This window comes from Mus caroli, unplaced genomic scaffold (assembly GCF_978045245.1).
Source record: "Mus caroli unplaced genomic scaffold, Mus_caroli_1 scaffold_9, whole genome shotgun sequence".
Classification (NCBI taxonomy): Eukaryota; Metazoa; Chordata; class Mammalia; order Rodentia; family Muridae; genus Mus; species Mus caroli.
In genome coordinates, this window is record NW_028227264.1 from 79,153,526 (window position 1) to 79,169,696 (window position 16,171).

Here is a 16,171-nt window from a genome sequence, read left to right on the forward strand (position 1 = left end):
CCCCCCCCCCACCCCCGCCAGGGTCTCTGTATAATCTGGCTGTCCTGGAACTAGATCTGTAGACCAGGCTGGCCTCGAGGTGAGTGAACTTTTTAGCATAGAATTCTTTTTTTTTTTTTTTTTTTTTTTTTGAGACAGGGTTTCTCTGTGTAGCCCTGGCTGTCCTGGAACTCACTCTGTAGACCAGGCTGGCCTCGAACTCAGAAATCCGCCTGCCTCTGCCTCCCAAGTGCTGTGATTAAAGGCGTGCGCCACCACGCCGGGCTTAGCACAGAATTCTTTTTTTTTTTTTTTTCGAGACAGGGTTTCTCTGTGTAGCCCTGGCTGTCCTGGCACTCACTTTGTAGACCAGGCTGGCCTCGAACTCAGAAATCCGCCTGCCTCTGCCTCCCGAGTGCTGGGACTAAAGGCGTGCGCCACCACACCCGGCTTTTTTTTTTTTTTTTAAGATTTATTTATTTATTATATGTAAGTACACTGTAGCTGTCTTCAGATACTCCAGAAGAGGGCGCCAGATCTCGTTACGGATGGTTGTGAGCCACCATGTGGTTGCTGGGATTTGAACTCTGGACCTTCGGAAGAGCAGTCGGGTGCTCTTACCCACTGAGCCATCTCACCAGCCCTAGCACAGAATTCTTAAGCAAATAAAATTTAAAACGTAAATCCATATTTGTTATGTGTATGATCACGGGGAAGTCAGAGAACAAATTTTGTTTGGTTTGGTTTGGTTTTTCAAGACAGGGTTTCTCTGTGTAGTCCTGGCTGTCCTGGAACTCACTCTGTAGACCAGGCTGGCCTCGAACTCAGAAATCTGCCTGCCTCTGCCTCCCAAGTGCTGGGATTGAAGGTGTGTGCCACCACTGCCTGGCATCAGAGAACAAGTTGGAGTCACTATCTCCTATCACCATGTGGGTCCTGAGGATTGAACTCAAGTTGCTGGGCTTGGCAGCAAGCTCCTGCACCTGCTGAGCCATCTTCCAGGCCCTAGTAGAAATATTTATAGAATCCAAAGCTTGATCTCTGCCTGTGTCATTTATCGTGAAATGATTATAGTTAGCAGGGGATTAAAGGCATGTGCCACCACTGTCGCTGTCTTCAGACACACCAAAAGAGGGCATCAGATCCCTTTACAGATGGTTGTGAGCCACCATGTGGTTGCTGGGAATTGAACTCAGGACCTTCAGAAGAGCAGTCATTGCTCTTAACCACTGAGCCATCTCACCAGCCCCCCAGAGGCTTTTTATTTATGTTTTAGATCTCTAGAAGAAGAATCCCAGGATTCCCTCCTGTGTGTTCCTTTCTGTCTTGCTTCTTCACGGTCCATGACGCCAGCTGAGGGTGTCAGCACAGTGAAGCCACACTCGGGTCTTCTGCCCTGTCTCAAGGTCTTTGAGCTGCATAGCAAATCTAGGGCTGACTGCTCCACACTTGTTCAACCTGCCTGTGAGGTTCACAATTTCCCCAGCTCCGTGCTCAGCAGTGATGTCAAATCTACCACTGCAACCATGCTTTGTCATCACCGATAGGGAGTGAACAGAGACTCTGGAGGCGACTGATGAGGACCTGAGACTTGACTTTTGTCCTTTTCTCACTGTTGATGCTCCTGAGAGCATCTGACAGGACATCCCTGAGCACCAGAAAGATGGTGAGAAGGGGAGGGCTGATGCTACGTTTTTCGTGTGTGTGTGTGTGTGTGTGTGTGTGTGTGTGTGTCTGCCATGACACAGGGCACGGAAGCAGAGGACACTCTTGTAGATGGTCCCCCCACCATCTACAAGGCTCTGGGATCCCAGTGTTTTTATCAGTTTGTCCTTGTGTTGCCCTGATTCGCCTAGGTCAACACCTGGATGTTAACCGGAAGTGGAGGAGGAGTGTTGGCCTGTGGTCCCAGGGCTCAGGGTCTGGGGACACCTCAGGGAGAACGGGAGGGACGGGTCAGCGGCTACAGCACCAGCTGCTCCTGCAGAGGATCCGTTCGGTTCCCAGCTCCCACTTGGGGGTTCACAACCTTCTGTGACTCCAGTTCCAGGGGACCGACGCCCCTTCTGGCTGCTGCCGGTACTGCACGCACATGCACAGAGACATGCAGGCAAAATACCATAGATATTAAATCAGATGGGTTTTTTTTTGTTGTTGTTGTTTTGTTTTGTTTTTGTTGTTGTTGTTGGTGGTGGTGGTGGTGGTTGTGGGTTTTTTTTGTTTGTTGTTTTTGGTTTTTGGTTTTTCGAGACAGGGTTTCTCTGTATAGCCCTGGCTGTCGTGGAACTCACTTTGCAGACTAGGTTGGCCTCAACAAAGATATCTGCCTGCCTCTGCCTCCTGAGTGCTGGGATTAAAGGCGTGCGCCACCACGCCCAGCTTCCAGATGATGTTTTTAAAAAGGCAAGTAAAGAAATATAACAGACTAAAGTGCTGGTGAGCTGTCTCAGCAGGGAAATGTTTGCCTCCAAACCTGAGGACCTAGTTTGCTGCCCAGACACAGAGTGGATGGGCAGAGCCAGGGCCTGCAAATTGACCTCTGAGCTCCCTGCGACTGCTGTGGCACCAGCCGCTCCCACATATGGCTGCAGCCACACATCATTTGGAACTTGATACTGGCCCCCAGGTCCTACCTCCTTCTGAAGGCTCCCTCCAACCAGCCCATGCGCTCGGCCTGTCCTCAACCCCCTGCGGGTCACTCTCTTCCTTTCCAAACTGTGGCAGCTTGCAGGTGCTGTCAGCTGTACAGTTTACCTTACCCAGCCCTGCGGCCACAACCACCCTCTGCTGCTGACCACTCACTGTTGTGCCTTCCATATTTTAGTTTCTTCGGTCAGGGCTGCGGGGACAAAGAGTCTCAGTGGAGCCATTGAAACATCAGGGCACGACGGGCTGATTCTGTTATCTTGAAGGCTGAAGGCTGAGTGTCCTTGGGGTGCGTCCCTGTCACTTCAGGCTCACCCTGTGTCTATCTGACTGCTTCACTGTCTACTCCTAATCCTCCTGCCTCAGCGTCCTGCATGCAGGAATGACAAGGCCTGTATCAGGTCGCCTGACTTATACAGTGCTGGCTCTGAAACCCAGGGCCCCATGCATGCTGGGTAAGCACTCTACCCAGCCACAGCCCCCACCCCAAGCCTCCCTGCTTCCTTTGTTTCTTTCCTTAAGACAGGTTTTCATGTAGTCCAGGCTGGCCCTGAGCTGACCATCCTCCAGCCTCAGTCTACCGAGTGCTGAGATCCAGGTGAGTGACAGTATCTCGCTCAAGGGTCTCTTACCTCAGACCACCTGTCACGCACGCATGCACGCACGGGACCTGGTGCCCTTAAGCCAGGGTGATCTCCACCCTGACCCCCTTTTATTTTTTTGGTTTTCTTTTCTTTTTTTTTTTTTTGGTTTTTCGAGACAGGGTTTTTCTGTATAGCCCTGGCTGTCCTGGAACTCACTTTGTAGACCAGGCTGGCCTCGAACTCAGAAATCCGCCTGCCTCTGCCTCCCGAGTGCTGGGATTAAAGGTGTGCGCCACCACGCCCGGCTTTTTTTGGTTTTCAAGACGAGATTTCTCTGTGTAGCTCTGGCTATCCTGGGAATTACTCTATAGATCAGGCTGGCCTCAAACTCAGGAGATCCTCCTGCCTCAGCACTCGGGAGTGTTGGGACTAAAGCCATGCGTGGGCTTCCACACCTCTCACCCTCCAGGTCCTTAGTTGCTCCTAGAGAGACCGCCCCGCCCCCGCCCCGCCATGACAGTAAGGTCCCAAGAGAGGTTCTTGGGATTGTCTGTGTGTGGCGGTGAACATAACCTCAAACAGCCCAGCCCCTCAGGTCCCAGAGTAGGATGTAGGTCTTAGGAGTGACCCCTCTCCTATAGACAGGGCATAAGACGTGTGATGTCCTGCCTCTTCCTTCTCTGGCTGAGCGCCCTGTATCTGATAGCCTGTCACCTTTCATGCCTGGCTTTCCTATGGGTTCTGGAACCTGCCTAGGAGTTGAACCATGGCCAAGGAAGAGGCAGAAGTTTTTGACCCTCTAGGGTCCCGTGTCCGGAAAGGCTGAAGCACAGATCAAGCAGAGCTTCCCCTAGGTTGGGGAGCTGAAAACCCCCAGGGGGAGTGGCATGTGTGACCGGACCAGGCGAAGGTTGGCTCTGGACCTGAGGCACGCAGGCTGTGCAGTGTGCTTCAGGTTCCCAGATTTGGGAGCTGTCACACAAGCTGGGTGGGCCTTGGTGGTACAGCTGTCTTTGGCTCGTTTCTGTTCCTGTAACCCCAATAAAACCCGTCTGTTCACCAAGTGGGACTTGTCTTTGTCCTGCAGTAGGCTCTGTATCTGGGGTAAGCAGAAGTGAATCGTGTTGTCATCCTCCCCCGCGCCCCCCACCTTTTCGCCACAGCCCCTCCCCCTCACCTGTTGTCAGAACAGCATGACACTCATCCCACAGGTCAGGTCACAAATGCTACTAGAATCTCTTAACTAGGGGTGTTCACTGCCCAGCAACCATCAACTCCACAATCAGTCTTTTGGCATCTCAGCTGCCTTGGTGGCTGAGGTCTGTTCCTAGGGTGAGAGGGGCTCACACATTATGTGCAGGCTGCAGGAGTGGATGGTGGGTCCCCCAAATATGCACGGGGTATATATATCCCTCAGAAGCTGTTTGCCTTCCCATGGGTCACAGCTCTTCTATGAAATGGACATTATCCTTAGGGTCTCGCTCCCTCCTCCCACACCACGCGAACGCCAGCGCTTACATATAGGAAAACAACTTTATTAAGAAGGCTTTCAAGTCCAAAAATAAAACTCTGGATACAATGTTTTTAAACCCTTAAATCAGTTCAGCAAATATATAATCAGTGATTTAGCTGTCAAAGATTAAAGGTCCGTTGCTTTATTTAAAATAAAATATATTTTAGTTCTTAAAATTTATTCCGTAAAGTACATATATCTAATATAAATTCCCTACATATACACAGGAAGTATGAAGTAAAAATAACAATAAAAAAAAAACTTTAAAAACCTTTTTAAAAAACAACAAAAAAAAAACCGCAACACTGAGTCTTAATTTAAAAACAAAACAACCACAATAAAACAAGTTATAAATCTGTCGATGGGACCCCCCTTGGATACCCTCCCATTACCCTCCTCTTGTCCACCCCGTGGCTGATGTACAAAATGGTATGTTTGCCCCCAAAAAAGGGAGTGTGTGTTGGGGGCGGGGGGAAGCCACCTGCCTTTTGAAGTTTCTACAAGAATCCACACTGTTAAATCCAGTGAGAGTTGTAAATATCGTGTTATTTTTTGTTTTAAGATCACCCCAGAAACGGGAAGGGGCGTCTTAATAAAAAGTGCAAACAGAGAATTTTCCGGTTTATTGTCACCGGCTCACTCAATACTGTCACTTGTCAAGAACGGAGGCGCTGCCGCTGGGCCGCAAGCTGATGGCCTCGACGCCTGCTGCAGGAGTTAAAGCTGTTTGCGACACGCATAGGCCCCTTGACCTCCCCACTTCCCCACCTTTCCCCCCAAGTCCTGCCCGGTCCCTCCTCTCCCACCCCGAGGCCTGAGGCCCTCCTGCTTGGGGAAGCCAGGGCCACCCCATCAAGTAGGGGTACACTAGGAAAAGATATGAATGGCTTGGGTGGCCGGCGTGCGGCAGGCGGGACACTCTGGTTCACTCTTCCCGCAGATGCGGACAGCACAATCCATGCAGAAGAGGTTGTGGCCACAGGGGACCAACGCAGCCATGGCCTCACCTTCGGAGCACACCACGCACTCTCGAGCCAAGGCTGCCGCGGGTGGGCCAGGGGCTGCAGTAGACACAGAGGAGTTCGCTGCTGTGGTAGATGGCTTGTGGTTGCCTTCCGAGGGGACAGTGTCTAGGGTGGAGGATGCCAGGGTTGTACTGGGCAGAGAGGGGGTTGTGGAGAAGGTGGTACTGCCAGAGAAAGGCGGCAGCGCGCTCTGCGGGGGTCGCCAAGGCACAGCACCCACTGGATCTGGGACGCTTCGACGCGCCAGCGGCAGCTCCAGGCTCAGTCCTCCTGGCTCGGGCAGCGTGGGTGAGTGGCGCGGCGTGGTGGCAGCCCCACCGCCACTACTGCGCCGTGTGCCTGTGTTGGGTTGCGCGGGTGCCCCATTAACTGCGGGGCAGCCGCTGAAGGCTGGCAGGGGCGCGGCTCTCTCGAAGGGCGCCCAAATGGTAGCCGTGGCAGGCACGGTCAGGTCTAGCGCCAGGAAGTCAAAACCAAAGTCACAGTCCTCTGGGGTGGCTGTCCCCGTTGGGGCACTGGGACCGTCCCCACCAAATGTGAAGCCCCCATTGCCTGAGCCCCCATAGGGGCTGCTGGGACTTGGGTCCGGCAGTGGCGGCCCTCCACGGCTGCCCACATAGAAGGGCTCAGGGGTGCTGGCTGCACCCAGGGCGTTATCCCCTCGAAGGCCGCCGGTGGCCGCGGGGGGCCTCCGTCCTGGGTGGGGGGCCTTGGCCCAGAGGCTGGCTGCAGCTCCTAACAGGTCTAGACACACGTCGGTACCATTGGCATGGAAGTCACTGTCGGGGCCCGCATCAGTGAAGGCCCCTGTGCGCAGCGTGATGTGCGCCTCAATCTCTTCCCGCGCACGGTCAACGTTTTCGGGCATCCCGGTCACAGCGAACACTGGCTCCTTGTCGCGCCCAGGAGTCACGATGTACGTGTGCGTCCTTTGCTGGATCCGTTTGATGGTGGCGCCCTTGGGCCCCACCACCAGCCCCACCACGCGGTAGGGCACGCGCACCTGGATGGTGGTCTGGCCCGGCAGGTTAGGGGGGCCTGGAGTGGCCCCCGACAGCCCGCCCGCCTTGCTACGTGTGGCTCGGATTAGCGAGAAGTGCTCAGCGGCCGACAGGATCTCCCGCTTGGCCATCTCCACATCCTCCTTGCGCCCAGTCACGATGAAGACTGGCTCCTCACCGCGCACTGGGGTCTTGATGTAGGTATTGGTCTTGGCACGCAGGGCCTTGATCTTGCACCCTAGGAAGATGGGAGGGAGACACATGACCTAGGACACCCAAACTTGATACCCATATCCCATGGTCTATACCTGGACAGTCCACCAACTCCCTGAGTGAACGAACTCTCGCTGGGCCTCATTTCCATCTCTTGATGCAAAGACCTGGCCAAAAGAGCAAGCACCCGGGCAGGGAGGGCAAGGTAGTTTGCGGGTTAAAGGGACTTGTTGCCCAGCCTGATGACTGAACTCTGACTCACCAGGACCAGTGTAGTGCAAGGAAGGACCCAGCTCCCACTGAATCTGTGTTCCCCCCCCCCCCATGAATGAATAAGTAAAACTTTTCAATGAAGGGAACCTGGCCACACCCCCCAGCATCAGCTGACAATCATTCCCCAATCTTAGCTGGGATGTAATAACCAGGACTCAAAACAATCCAGGTATGCCAGCCGTCTGCCACCGTCCACAGGGGTTTACTGGCCCTTTATGGTAGTTAAACACACTTCTGTTGTTCCAGAACTTGGGAGGGTGAGGCAGGAGGATTACCATAAAGTCAAGGACAGCTAGGCAGCTCAGCTACTCTCTCATCTCCAGCACTGGCCATATGGAGGCTGGAGGATAGACATTTAAGGTCCGGCTCAGCTACAGCAAGTTTGATCAAGGCCAGCCTGAGCTACATGAGACTGCCCCTGGTTCTAGACTCTTAGGGCAGTGTGTGAAGTGGAAGCCTGAGGCCCAGAGGGTGGCAACACCTGCCATGACCGGTTTTTTTTTTTTGGTTTTTCGAGACAGGGTTTCTCTGTATAGCCCTGGCTGTCCTGGAACTCACTTTGTAGACCAGGCTGGCCTCGAACTCAGAAATCCGCCTGCCTCTGCCTCCCGAGTGCTGGGATTAAAGGCGTGCGCCACCACGCCCGGCTCATGACCGGTTTTTTGTTTTTATTTTTTACCAAAGGAATCCTCTCAGACTACCAGGCTACAGTCTCGGTTTGATGGGAACTCCTAGACCATATCTCTGGGGCACCCGGAAAGTCATAGTGAGGCTCTGAAGTCTTTGATCCCACGGGGTCCCAGGAGTGTCCCTGAGGGAGGGCCTCCCCTGGTGGCGGGAGCATCTGGGAGGTGGCCCACAGCACCAGAAAAGCTGCTGAATAAGCAGGTTTAATAGAGTAGACCCTGGAGAGTGACCTCCGCGATGACCAGAGCAGGGGCTCAGCAGCGCCCCCTAGGGAAAGTCACACCTCTCTGGCCACTCCAAGTGTGCCCAGACTTTCTGGTCTCCTGGACCAGTGTTTGAGGGATTACTTCCTCTGCTTGGCTACATGCCTTCTTCCAGGGGACCCCAATAACAAGAGGGTATCCAAAGTCTCTGCACTAACACCCCAAAATGTACCAGGCTTGCCCATCATCTGGTTGCCCAGACCTCTACTCCTATCCACTGGAAGCCAGGAAGGGATTGGGTGTGGTGGTGGAGCCCAGTACATAAGGCAGTGTGTGCCCCACTTCAGAAGCGGCTCAGGAGGGGACGTGTGGGTGTGGGAGGGTCCTAATTGACAGAGGCCTGGTCTACATTTGGTGTTTCACATAGGGACCCAGGATTTAGCTGGGGAGGGGGGATGAAAGAGAGAGGGAGGGGGGCAGTGAGTGAGGACAAGGACCCCTCCCAGTCCAGCCAGCGGCCTCTCCCTAGCTGTGACCTAGCCTTAGCCCCTGATGGTAGTGTTGGTGGCTAGGGCCCTAAGGACCAAGAAGACACAAGGAGCAGGCAGGGCATGTGGCAAACATGGCTATCTCTGTACTCAGGAGGTTAAGACAGAACCAGCCTAAGATGGAGGTCAGCCTGGGCTACAAACAACAGAGCTGGCCTGGGGGTGTGGCTCGGGGGTGGAGCTTCTGCCTAGAATCCTCCAGTAAGGTGCTGGAGGTGTGGTCCCCCAGTGAAGGGCAGTGGCATGGCTCAAAATACCCTCCAGTCTATTATACATCTGAAAAAGACTGAGGCTCACACAAGAGGATGGTACCAGGGGATAGGCAGGCCTTGGCTCCCTGGGGCTCAGGTTAGGTATGGAAGCCAGGTAGGGTCCATCTCCTGTGTCCATGGACGTGACCTGGCTTTTGATGGGTAACCATGAGCTCAGGGAAACACCCTGGGGAAGAATGGGGGAACGAACCCAGGCACACACAGTCAAGAGAAGAGGTCAACTCGAAAAACCAAAAAAAAAAAAGAGAAGAGGTCAAAGGACCTGACAGAAGGTGTGTCAACTCGACACAAACCTAGGTACACTGGGGAAGAGGGACTCTCATCTGTGTCCATTAGGCTGGCCTGTGCGCATGACTATGGGCCATTTTAGTGATTCATGATTGGTGGGTGGTGCCATCCCTGGGCAAGGTGGTCCTGGGTTCTCAAAGAAAGCAGGCAGGTGGAAGAGACCATGAGGAGCAGTAGGTAGCACCCCCAACAGCCTCTGCATCCACGCAGCCTCAGTCAACGGCTGTAGCTGGGAGATTAAAATAAACCTCGTCCTCCCAAGCTGTTTTTGCTGTTTTATCACGGCGACAAATGGTCAACTAGGCTAGATGCGCTTGGGTGGGAGAAGCTGGAACCACAGATGTCAGAGGCAAGGGCCCTGAGGCTGACATCCTGTCCCTATATCCAGGGTGCCCTCCATGTGGCTCTGAGTCCATTTACTGAGCTGAGACTTGCGGACCACCCCGATCCAGGGCTTAAGAACATCTGCTCTGTGTCCAGGGGTCACTCCAGCACAGTGGGGGACTCAAGGCCAAGCTTGCTGTTGGCCACCAATGGCACCCTACATCCCAGTAACACAGCAGTCTGGGACTGAGCCCGATGCCCCTGGACTTGATTCTCCAAAGAGTGCTAAGCTATACATTTACATGGAACTGTGGTGGGCTCCGCCTCCAGAAAGAGGCAGCAAGCAGCAGGTGACTTTGGGACAAAAGATGACAATCCTTGACTTCTTCATTTGGCCACAAAGACTCTGAACAGGTCTGGAAAACTGGTCCCGGTACAGTTACAGGGGATGGCATTGGGAGGGAAGCCAGCCCAGGGTGGCATTGAGCCTACACAAAGGGACAGCTAGCTTACGGATGACTGTCCCCACCCTCGAGAGCCCCTGGCCCAGCAGTGCCCATTCTGAGTAGGCATGGAATGGATAAATGACAGAAGAGCAGGGGACACTCCTGGAACTTGGGAAGTGGCCACGGGTGGCCTTTGCTTGTTGGAGGATGGCAGTCACCTTTGCAATTCAAACCACTCACAACATCCTCCTCCATTCCTGAGGGTCCAGGGATGTCTGAGCCCCACCCTAAAGTTCTTAGAACTAGGCTGATCCCTGATCTTAGCCGGGATACGAGGAGTGGGCTGCTGTGGTGAGGAGGGAAGGGGAAAGTTGGGGGTCACCACTACCCAGGCTTGTGGGTGTGTGAAGGGCCGGGCACTGCCCACCACAGTCCTGCCCGCCCCAGCAGCTCAAGGGCCAATGAGCAACGGCTGGCCTGATGTCACTGTGCGAATCTCAGCCTGGCTTTCGAACAAAGAGAACAATGGGGCGGCCAACAGAGACACTCCCCAGCTCCACAGTGCTACCGCAGGGACCCCCATGTCTGGGTAGCTTAGATCTCTACACCCTGGGCCCGCTGGGGGTCAGCCTGTCAAGATGGGCGGGGTGAACCCAATGGAGAGCTTCTACAGCCTGGAGACCCTCCTATAAATGCCAGATTCTCAAGCTCAGGGTTCGTTGGGGGCTACAGTCCTTTTCTCAGAGGACAGCACCTAGTCTGGACCCCCAAGCTAGAGAGCTAAGAGAGGCACCTTCTATCTAAACTACTATACTTCAATCCTGCCCTCCGGGCACCCTCCCTGGGCTAGCAAGTCTAAGCTGGCCCCGCCCCATGCCTATCTGTGGGTGGGTGGGGGGCAGCCCTAGCTGCTTCTAAGGGGCCTATGTCCTAAGGTGTCCCCAGCTATGGCACATGGACTGTGGTTGTCCCTAGGAACCCAGACAAAGGCCGCGGCTGTGGCCACAGCTTGGGCAGTGCCCAACTTCTGCAGCAGCCGGCAGCTTTGAACAAAGGCGCCAAGAAATCCACCGAGGCCTAGATTCCACACGGGGCGTGTCCCTGGGGTCTCCTGGTCACATTCACCCTGGGCTAAAACGGGTCACAGCTTGTCCCTTCCTCCCACCAAAACATACGTGCCCCCCTCAATATTTATCCAGGAGAATAAGTGCACCCCTGCACCCCTCGACGGCAGCCACTCACCCTGACGACCCACGATCTCCGCGACATGCTCCGAGCTGGGCACCGGCACACACTCGGTCATGTTCACGCTTTTCTTGCGACTCCCGATCACGTTCAACTGCTCAGCCAGCAGCGTCGAGGGACCCAGGGCAGCCGGGTGTGGCGCGAAGCTGGCGAACACGTCTGGGGGTGATGGCCGGGGGCTCACGTCGGGGTCCAAAAGAGGCAGCCCGCCGGGGGCCACCGAAGAAGCCACGGCCATCGTGGGTGCCAGGGTCACCGAGGGTGTCAGTGCCATTGAGGGTGCCACCGTCACCGAGGGTGCCACAGCCATGCAGGGTGCACAAGTCACCGAGGGTGCCAGGGCCATCGAGGGTGCACTGGTCACCGAGGGTGCCAGGGCCATCGAGGGTGCACAAGTCACCGAGGGTGCCAGGGCCATCGAGGGTCCCACGCCCATCGAGGGCGCACCAGTCACCGGGGGCGCCACGGCCACCTCGAGCTCGTCGGGGGGCGCGGGCTCATCCTCTCCGCGTTCTGTCGCCCCGTCCGCGCTGCGTGTCGCCATCCCTTCATCTCCGGGGCGCGCGCCCCCCAGCCCGAGCGCGGACAGCTGGTCCAGCGCCAGGCGCAGCGCAGCGGCCGCGTCGTCGGGCTCGGGTGGCGGCCGGGGCGCGGCATCCTCGGCTCCCGCGAGTGCAGGGTGCGGATGCCCGGGGTCGCCGGCGGTGGTCCCGGTTCCCGCGCCGCCCGCGTCGGGCTGCCCGGTGGAGCCCGGCATGGCTTTAGCGCTCGGGCCCGCGCCGCCGCCGCCGCCCGCGCCGCCCTCCGCGTCTGCGAGCTCGGCCGCCGGCCGCCGGCATCCAGCGGCGGGGCGGGGACGGCGGCGCGGGGATACTGCGGGGACGCGGGGCTGCGGGGCGGTGGCGCTGTGGCGGGGCTGGCGGCGGCTCCTGGGCGGCCGAGGCGGCGGCGGCGGCGGCGGCGGCGGCGGCGGTGGCACGGGACGCTCGTGCCCTCCCTCCCTCCGCCCTCCCGCCGCCCCGCCCCGGCCCCGCCCCGCGACGTCACCGCGGCCAACAATGGGCAACGCCGCTGCGCACGCGCGGGCCGGGACGGCAGTCACGTGTTTGCCCCGCCCCCGCCCAGGGTGCGGACCCTCCCCTTCCTCCTCCCTCTTCCCCTCCCCCTGGCCCGCCCGCTTTTGCGGGAGGCGCCACAGGTGGGTCGGTGGAGCCCGCAGTTCTCAGAGCCACCTCGGTGTGTCCCGGGGATCTTGGAAGGGACGTGTGCTCCAGGAGCCCTCACCATCACCCCTGGCTTCCCCGGCCTCCTCCCAGTGCCCGCCAGGGGACCTTCGGGACCTCTGTCAGGGATCACTTCGCGGCCACACTGTGTTTCCCCTTCACCGATCCCACAAAATCTCTGTGCGCAAAAGTGTAGAGTCCCCCTCCTGTGTCTTTCTTCCTTTGTCAGTCCTCGCTCTTCGAGAGCAGGGAAATCCTCCCCGTGTGCCTGGAGACCTTGGGGACCCTCTGGCAGGGATCACCTCGCAGCCACAGGGTGTTTTCTTTCACATCAGCCCCTACACTGTGACTACCATCTCATCTTAAAGGCAATATTCTCTTGTACTGGCTTGCCCCAGGCTGTCCTTGCCCTCCAGAAGCCGGGGACTTCTACCTATGTGCACCTGGGGACTCTCTAGTTTAGGGTACCACAGTGACTCTGGTCCCCCACCTCACCCTCAAAGTCATGGAACCCTCTCTGAGTAACAGGGTGGCGCCCGCTCCTGTGCTGTGTTCTTCCAGCTGGTTCCGTCCTCCTCCAGACGGCGCCTCTATCCCAAGCACATCTAATGACTTGGGGACCCATTCCCCGAGTCACGTCCTTCCTGGCACGGTGTCTGGGCAGCCAAAGGTCCCTTTCCCCAAGCCAAGTCTTTCCCAACAACTCATCCTTGGGGGTGGAGGGGGCTGTGTCTACCCAAACTTAGACATAAGCACTTAGGAATTGTGGGGTGAATCGCTTCCCAGCAGACAATGCCCATAACCATTTGAGACGACCCTCACTGGAGATGCTGGGCTCTGAAGAAGGCAGCCAGAAGGCAGCCGTTTCCACAGGCTCTGCCCACCTCCAGGGCCATACTGTCCCCAGCTGTTGCATATACCTCAGAGTTCCTGTTGAGATTTCTCATGAACAGGGAACAGGATGGACCTTGTCTGGGTCCTTGCCTACGGCTGACTGCAACCTCAGGTCAGTTGTGTCCTGGGTCTGGGGCAGAGGCCGCTCCATTCTGCAGCTCTCTTAGCCACAACAGTGCCCCTCCCCCAATCCATGCCTTCTGGTCACTTTTACAACCATCATGAACACAAGTGCAAGTTGGAACACAGTGTCCTCACACCCCCAGTGTGTTGGTTCTTCTGCCCAGAAGCCACCTTGACCCTAATTAAAGGGCAAGAGCCAGTAGGGTACCATGGCTCGCACCTCTAAGTCCCAAGCCATCCTAGTTTACTTGGGAAGTTCCAGGTCAGCCAGGGCTGTGAATTAAGAGCCAGTTTAATAATAATTACTATTATTATTAGATTATTGTTAAATCAAAGGTGGATGCTGGTAGTGGCACAGGACTTGGGAGGCAGACAGGCAGTTTCTCTGTGAGTTTGGGGCCAGCCTGGTCTACATGGGGAATTCCAGTACAGACAAGACTATGCAGAGAAACCTTGCCTCAGGAGGGCAGGGAGAAAAGGAAAAAAAAGGAAGTACTGATTCTTTTTCCTACCATCTATGTCTAGCCATTCCCTGGGCCCCAGCTACAGTCCTCGTCCTTGACTTGGCAGGTATTCAAAGCCAGAGGCTGCCCTGGGCTGCATGCAGTCAAGCAGGCCACTTCTGCCCACCCAGCCAGGGTTTGAACTGCTGGCTGTGAGCAGATGGAGGGCAGAGATACTCAGACGTGAAGTTGTAGACCAGGAGGGAGGGGAGAGAGGAGCGGGGTGTGAAGCTGAGCACCAGAGGCACCTCAAGTGGCCTTCCAAGATTCGGAAAGAGACAGCCTCAAAATGGTGAGGCTCCAAATTTAAATTATAGCCGAGTGCTTGTGATCCCAACACCTGGGAGGTGGAGACAGGAGACCCTGTGCATCGATGGTCAGTGGTCCTAGCCTAATTCCTGAGTTCCAGGTTCAGCAAGAGACTGTCTCAAACTAAGTCGTGGGGGCAGAGAGAGAACTCACTGCCCTTGTAGGGACCTGGGTTCAGTTCCCAGCACCAACATAACAGCTTACAACTGCTTGTAAGTCCGTTCCCAGTGCCCTCTTTGGACCTTTAGGGCTCCTGTATGCATGTGGTGCACAGACAGAAACTCGGGTGTACACATTTTTTTTTTCCTGAGTGTGTAGCCCTGGCTGTCCTGGAACTCACTCTGTAGACCAGGCTGTCTTCGAACTCAAGAGATCCATTTGCCTCTGACCAAGGGGTGAACTGAGTATGGTGTCTCACGCCTTCAATCTCAGCACACAGGAGGCAGAGGCAGGTGGGTCTCCTTGAGTTCGAGGCCAGCCCGGTCTAGAGAGAAAGATCTTATCTGCAAACATCAACAGCATAAGGGTATTTCTCTCACCCAGCATGCAGAGAGCCCAGGGTTCCAGCCACAGCATCACATACATGGTTCAGCAGAGCCCAGTTCTAGAGACAGTGCAGGGAGGGTTTCAGGTGAGGCTGCTGGGGCATTTCCCTGGAGGAGCCTTTGGGGTGTGGAACTGACCCCAGGAACCAACACTGGGTGAAGTACTTGCCCTGCCACTGTGATGGGCCTGAGTCACATCCCCAAGATGTAGGTATGTAAAAATCGTGGTATGGTAGGCCCTGACCCTGCCAGTGACCTGCTGGAAGGGATCTGAGGGGTGACATCAGCTGTGGTGGACTATGACAGGCATGCAGGTGTGTACTTACTCATGAACACACGGCATGCATGTACTTACTCATGAACACAGACACCATGAACAACATAAAACAATAAAGTAACCTGAGATAAACTCAACACTTGGAGGACTGTGGTGTCTCAGCAGTGGAGTGTATCCGAGTATGCACCCGAGCCTACGTTCATCCTAATCTCTAAACAAATTAAGCAATAAATACGAGGAAGACATGATTCAATGCTTACAGTTCTGGCCGCTCTCCCAAAGACTCAGGTTCACTTCCCAACACCCACATGGTGGCTCACAACTGTCTGTAACCCTAGTCCTAGGGTTCTAAGCCCTTGCAGCTTTTGTACGTGCTGCTCACACGGGGTGCACACACACCTCAGGTACCTGAAAGCACGGACAGGTACTTGCTTCCAAGTCTGCCAGCGGCACCTGACCCCCTGGACCCTGCCCTCAGACCTTTACTCCAACGCTATGGAATTAAAGATGTGGACAGCTACAGAGAGATGAGGAGGCAGTTTGCAGCCCCGTTATGGAAGGGAAGGTGGCCTGGGTCATCTTACTGAGCCTTGGTACAAGTTTCCCTTAATGACAATAAAGCTAAGTGTGCAGTCCTTTGATTCATTTGGAAGTGAATCCATGCAGGAGTCCATCTCCAGGGTCGAGTCTTGGTGGCAGCACAGTGGCCTGGGTTCCAGCCCCAGTGACACAATCATGAGCCTCCTCCATAGAGTCCCAGAATTTCCCATCATCCCAAAGGAGGCCCTGTCCTCCTGACGCCTGTCCTTGAGGTTGTTTCCTGCTGTCTCCAGGTTTGGAGTTTCCTGTTACAGAGTCCCACTGTGAGCTTGTCTGGGGCATGCTGGCTTATGGATGACCCTGTGCAGGTAAGCTTTACCTCTGGTGCCACCATCCTTTGTCACACTGGCTGGACAGAAACATGGCCCCGGGGGTGGGGGATTGGGCTGAGCAAGTTTGTGGTGGCTGTTAGGACAGCAGGCGGGCTATGGGGTTGCTGGGTGACCTGGA

At 55.7% G+C, this 16,171-nt stretch overlaps 1 protein-coding gene and 1 pseudogene across 1 annotated transcript; both read right to left on the reverse strand.

Moving 5' to 3' along the window:
* Positions 1-1,259: 1,259 nt before the first annotated feature.
* LOC110302711 (small ribosomal subunit protein uS8 pseudogene) lies at positions 1,260-1,674 on the reverse strand (annotated as a pseudogene).
* Positions 1,675-4,728: 3,054 nt separating this feature from the next.
* Positions 4,729-12,195, reverse strand: Mex3d (mex-3 RNA binding family member D). Its single transcript, XM_021174385.3, has 3 exons — positions 11,245-12,195; positions 5,604-6,986; positions 4,729-5,427 (listed from the first exon to the last, which is right to left on the reverse strand). The coding sequence occupies exons 1-3, from the start codon at positions 12,002-12,004 to the stop codon at positions 5,372-5,374; spliced, it is 2,199 nt and encodes a 732-aa protein (XP_021030044.2). The 5' UTR covers positions 12,005-12,195; the 3' UTR covers positions 4,729-5,371.
* Between the last annotated feature and the right edge of the window lie 3,976 nt (positions 12,196-16,171).

Bases quoted from the DNA above. Each gene is read 5' to 3' on its own strand.
- Mex3d (XM_021174385.3), bottom strand. From the start codon at position 12,004: ATGCCGGGCTCCACCGGGCAGCCCGACGCGGGCGGCGCGGGAACCGGG. The intron at 6,987-11,244 runs GTGAGTGGCTGC...CCATCTTCCTAG, and splicing joins GGAGATCGTGGGTCGTCAGG to GGTGCAAGATCAAGGCCCTG. The intron at 5,428-5,603 runs ATATCTTTTCCT...CTCCTGCAGCAG, and splicing joins GCCGGCCACCCAAGCCATTC to GCGTCGAGGCCATCAGCTTG.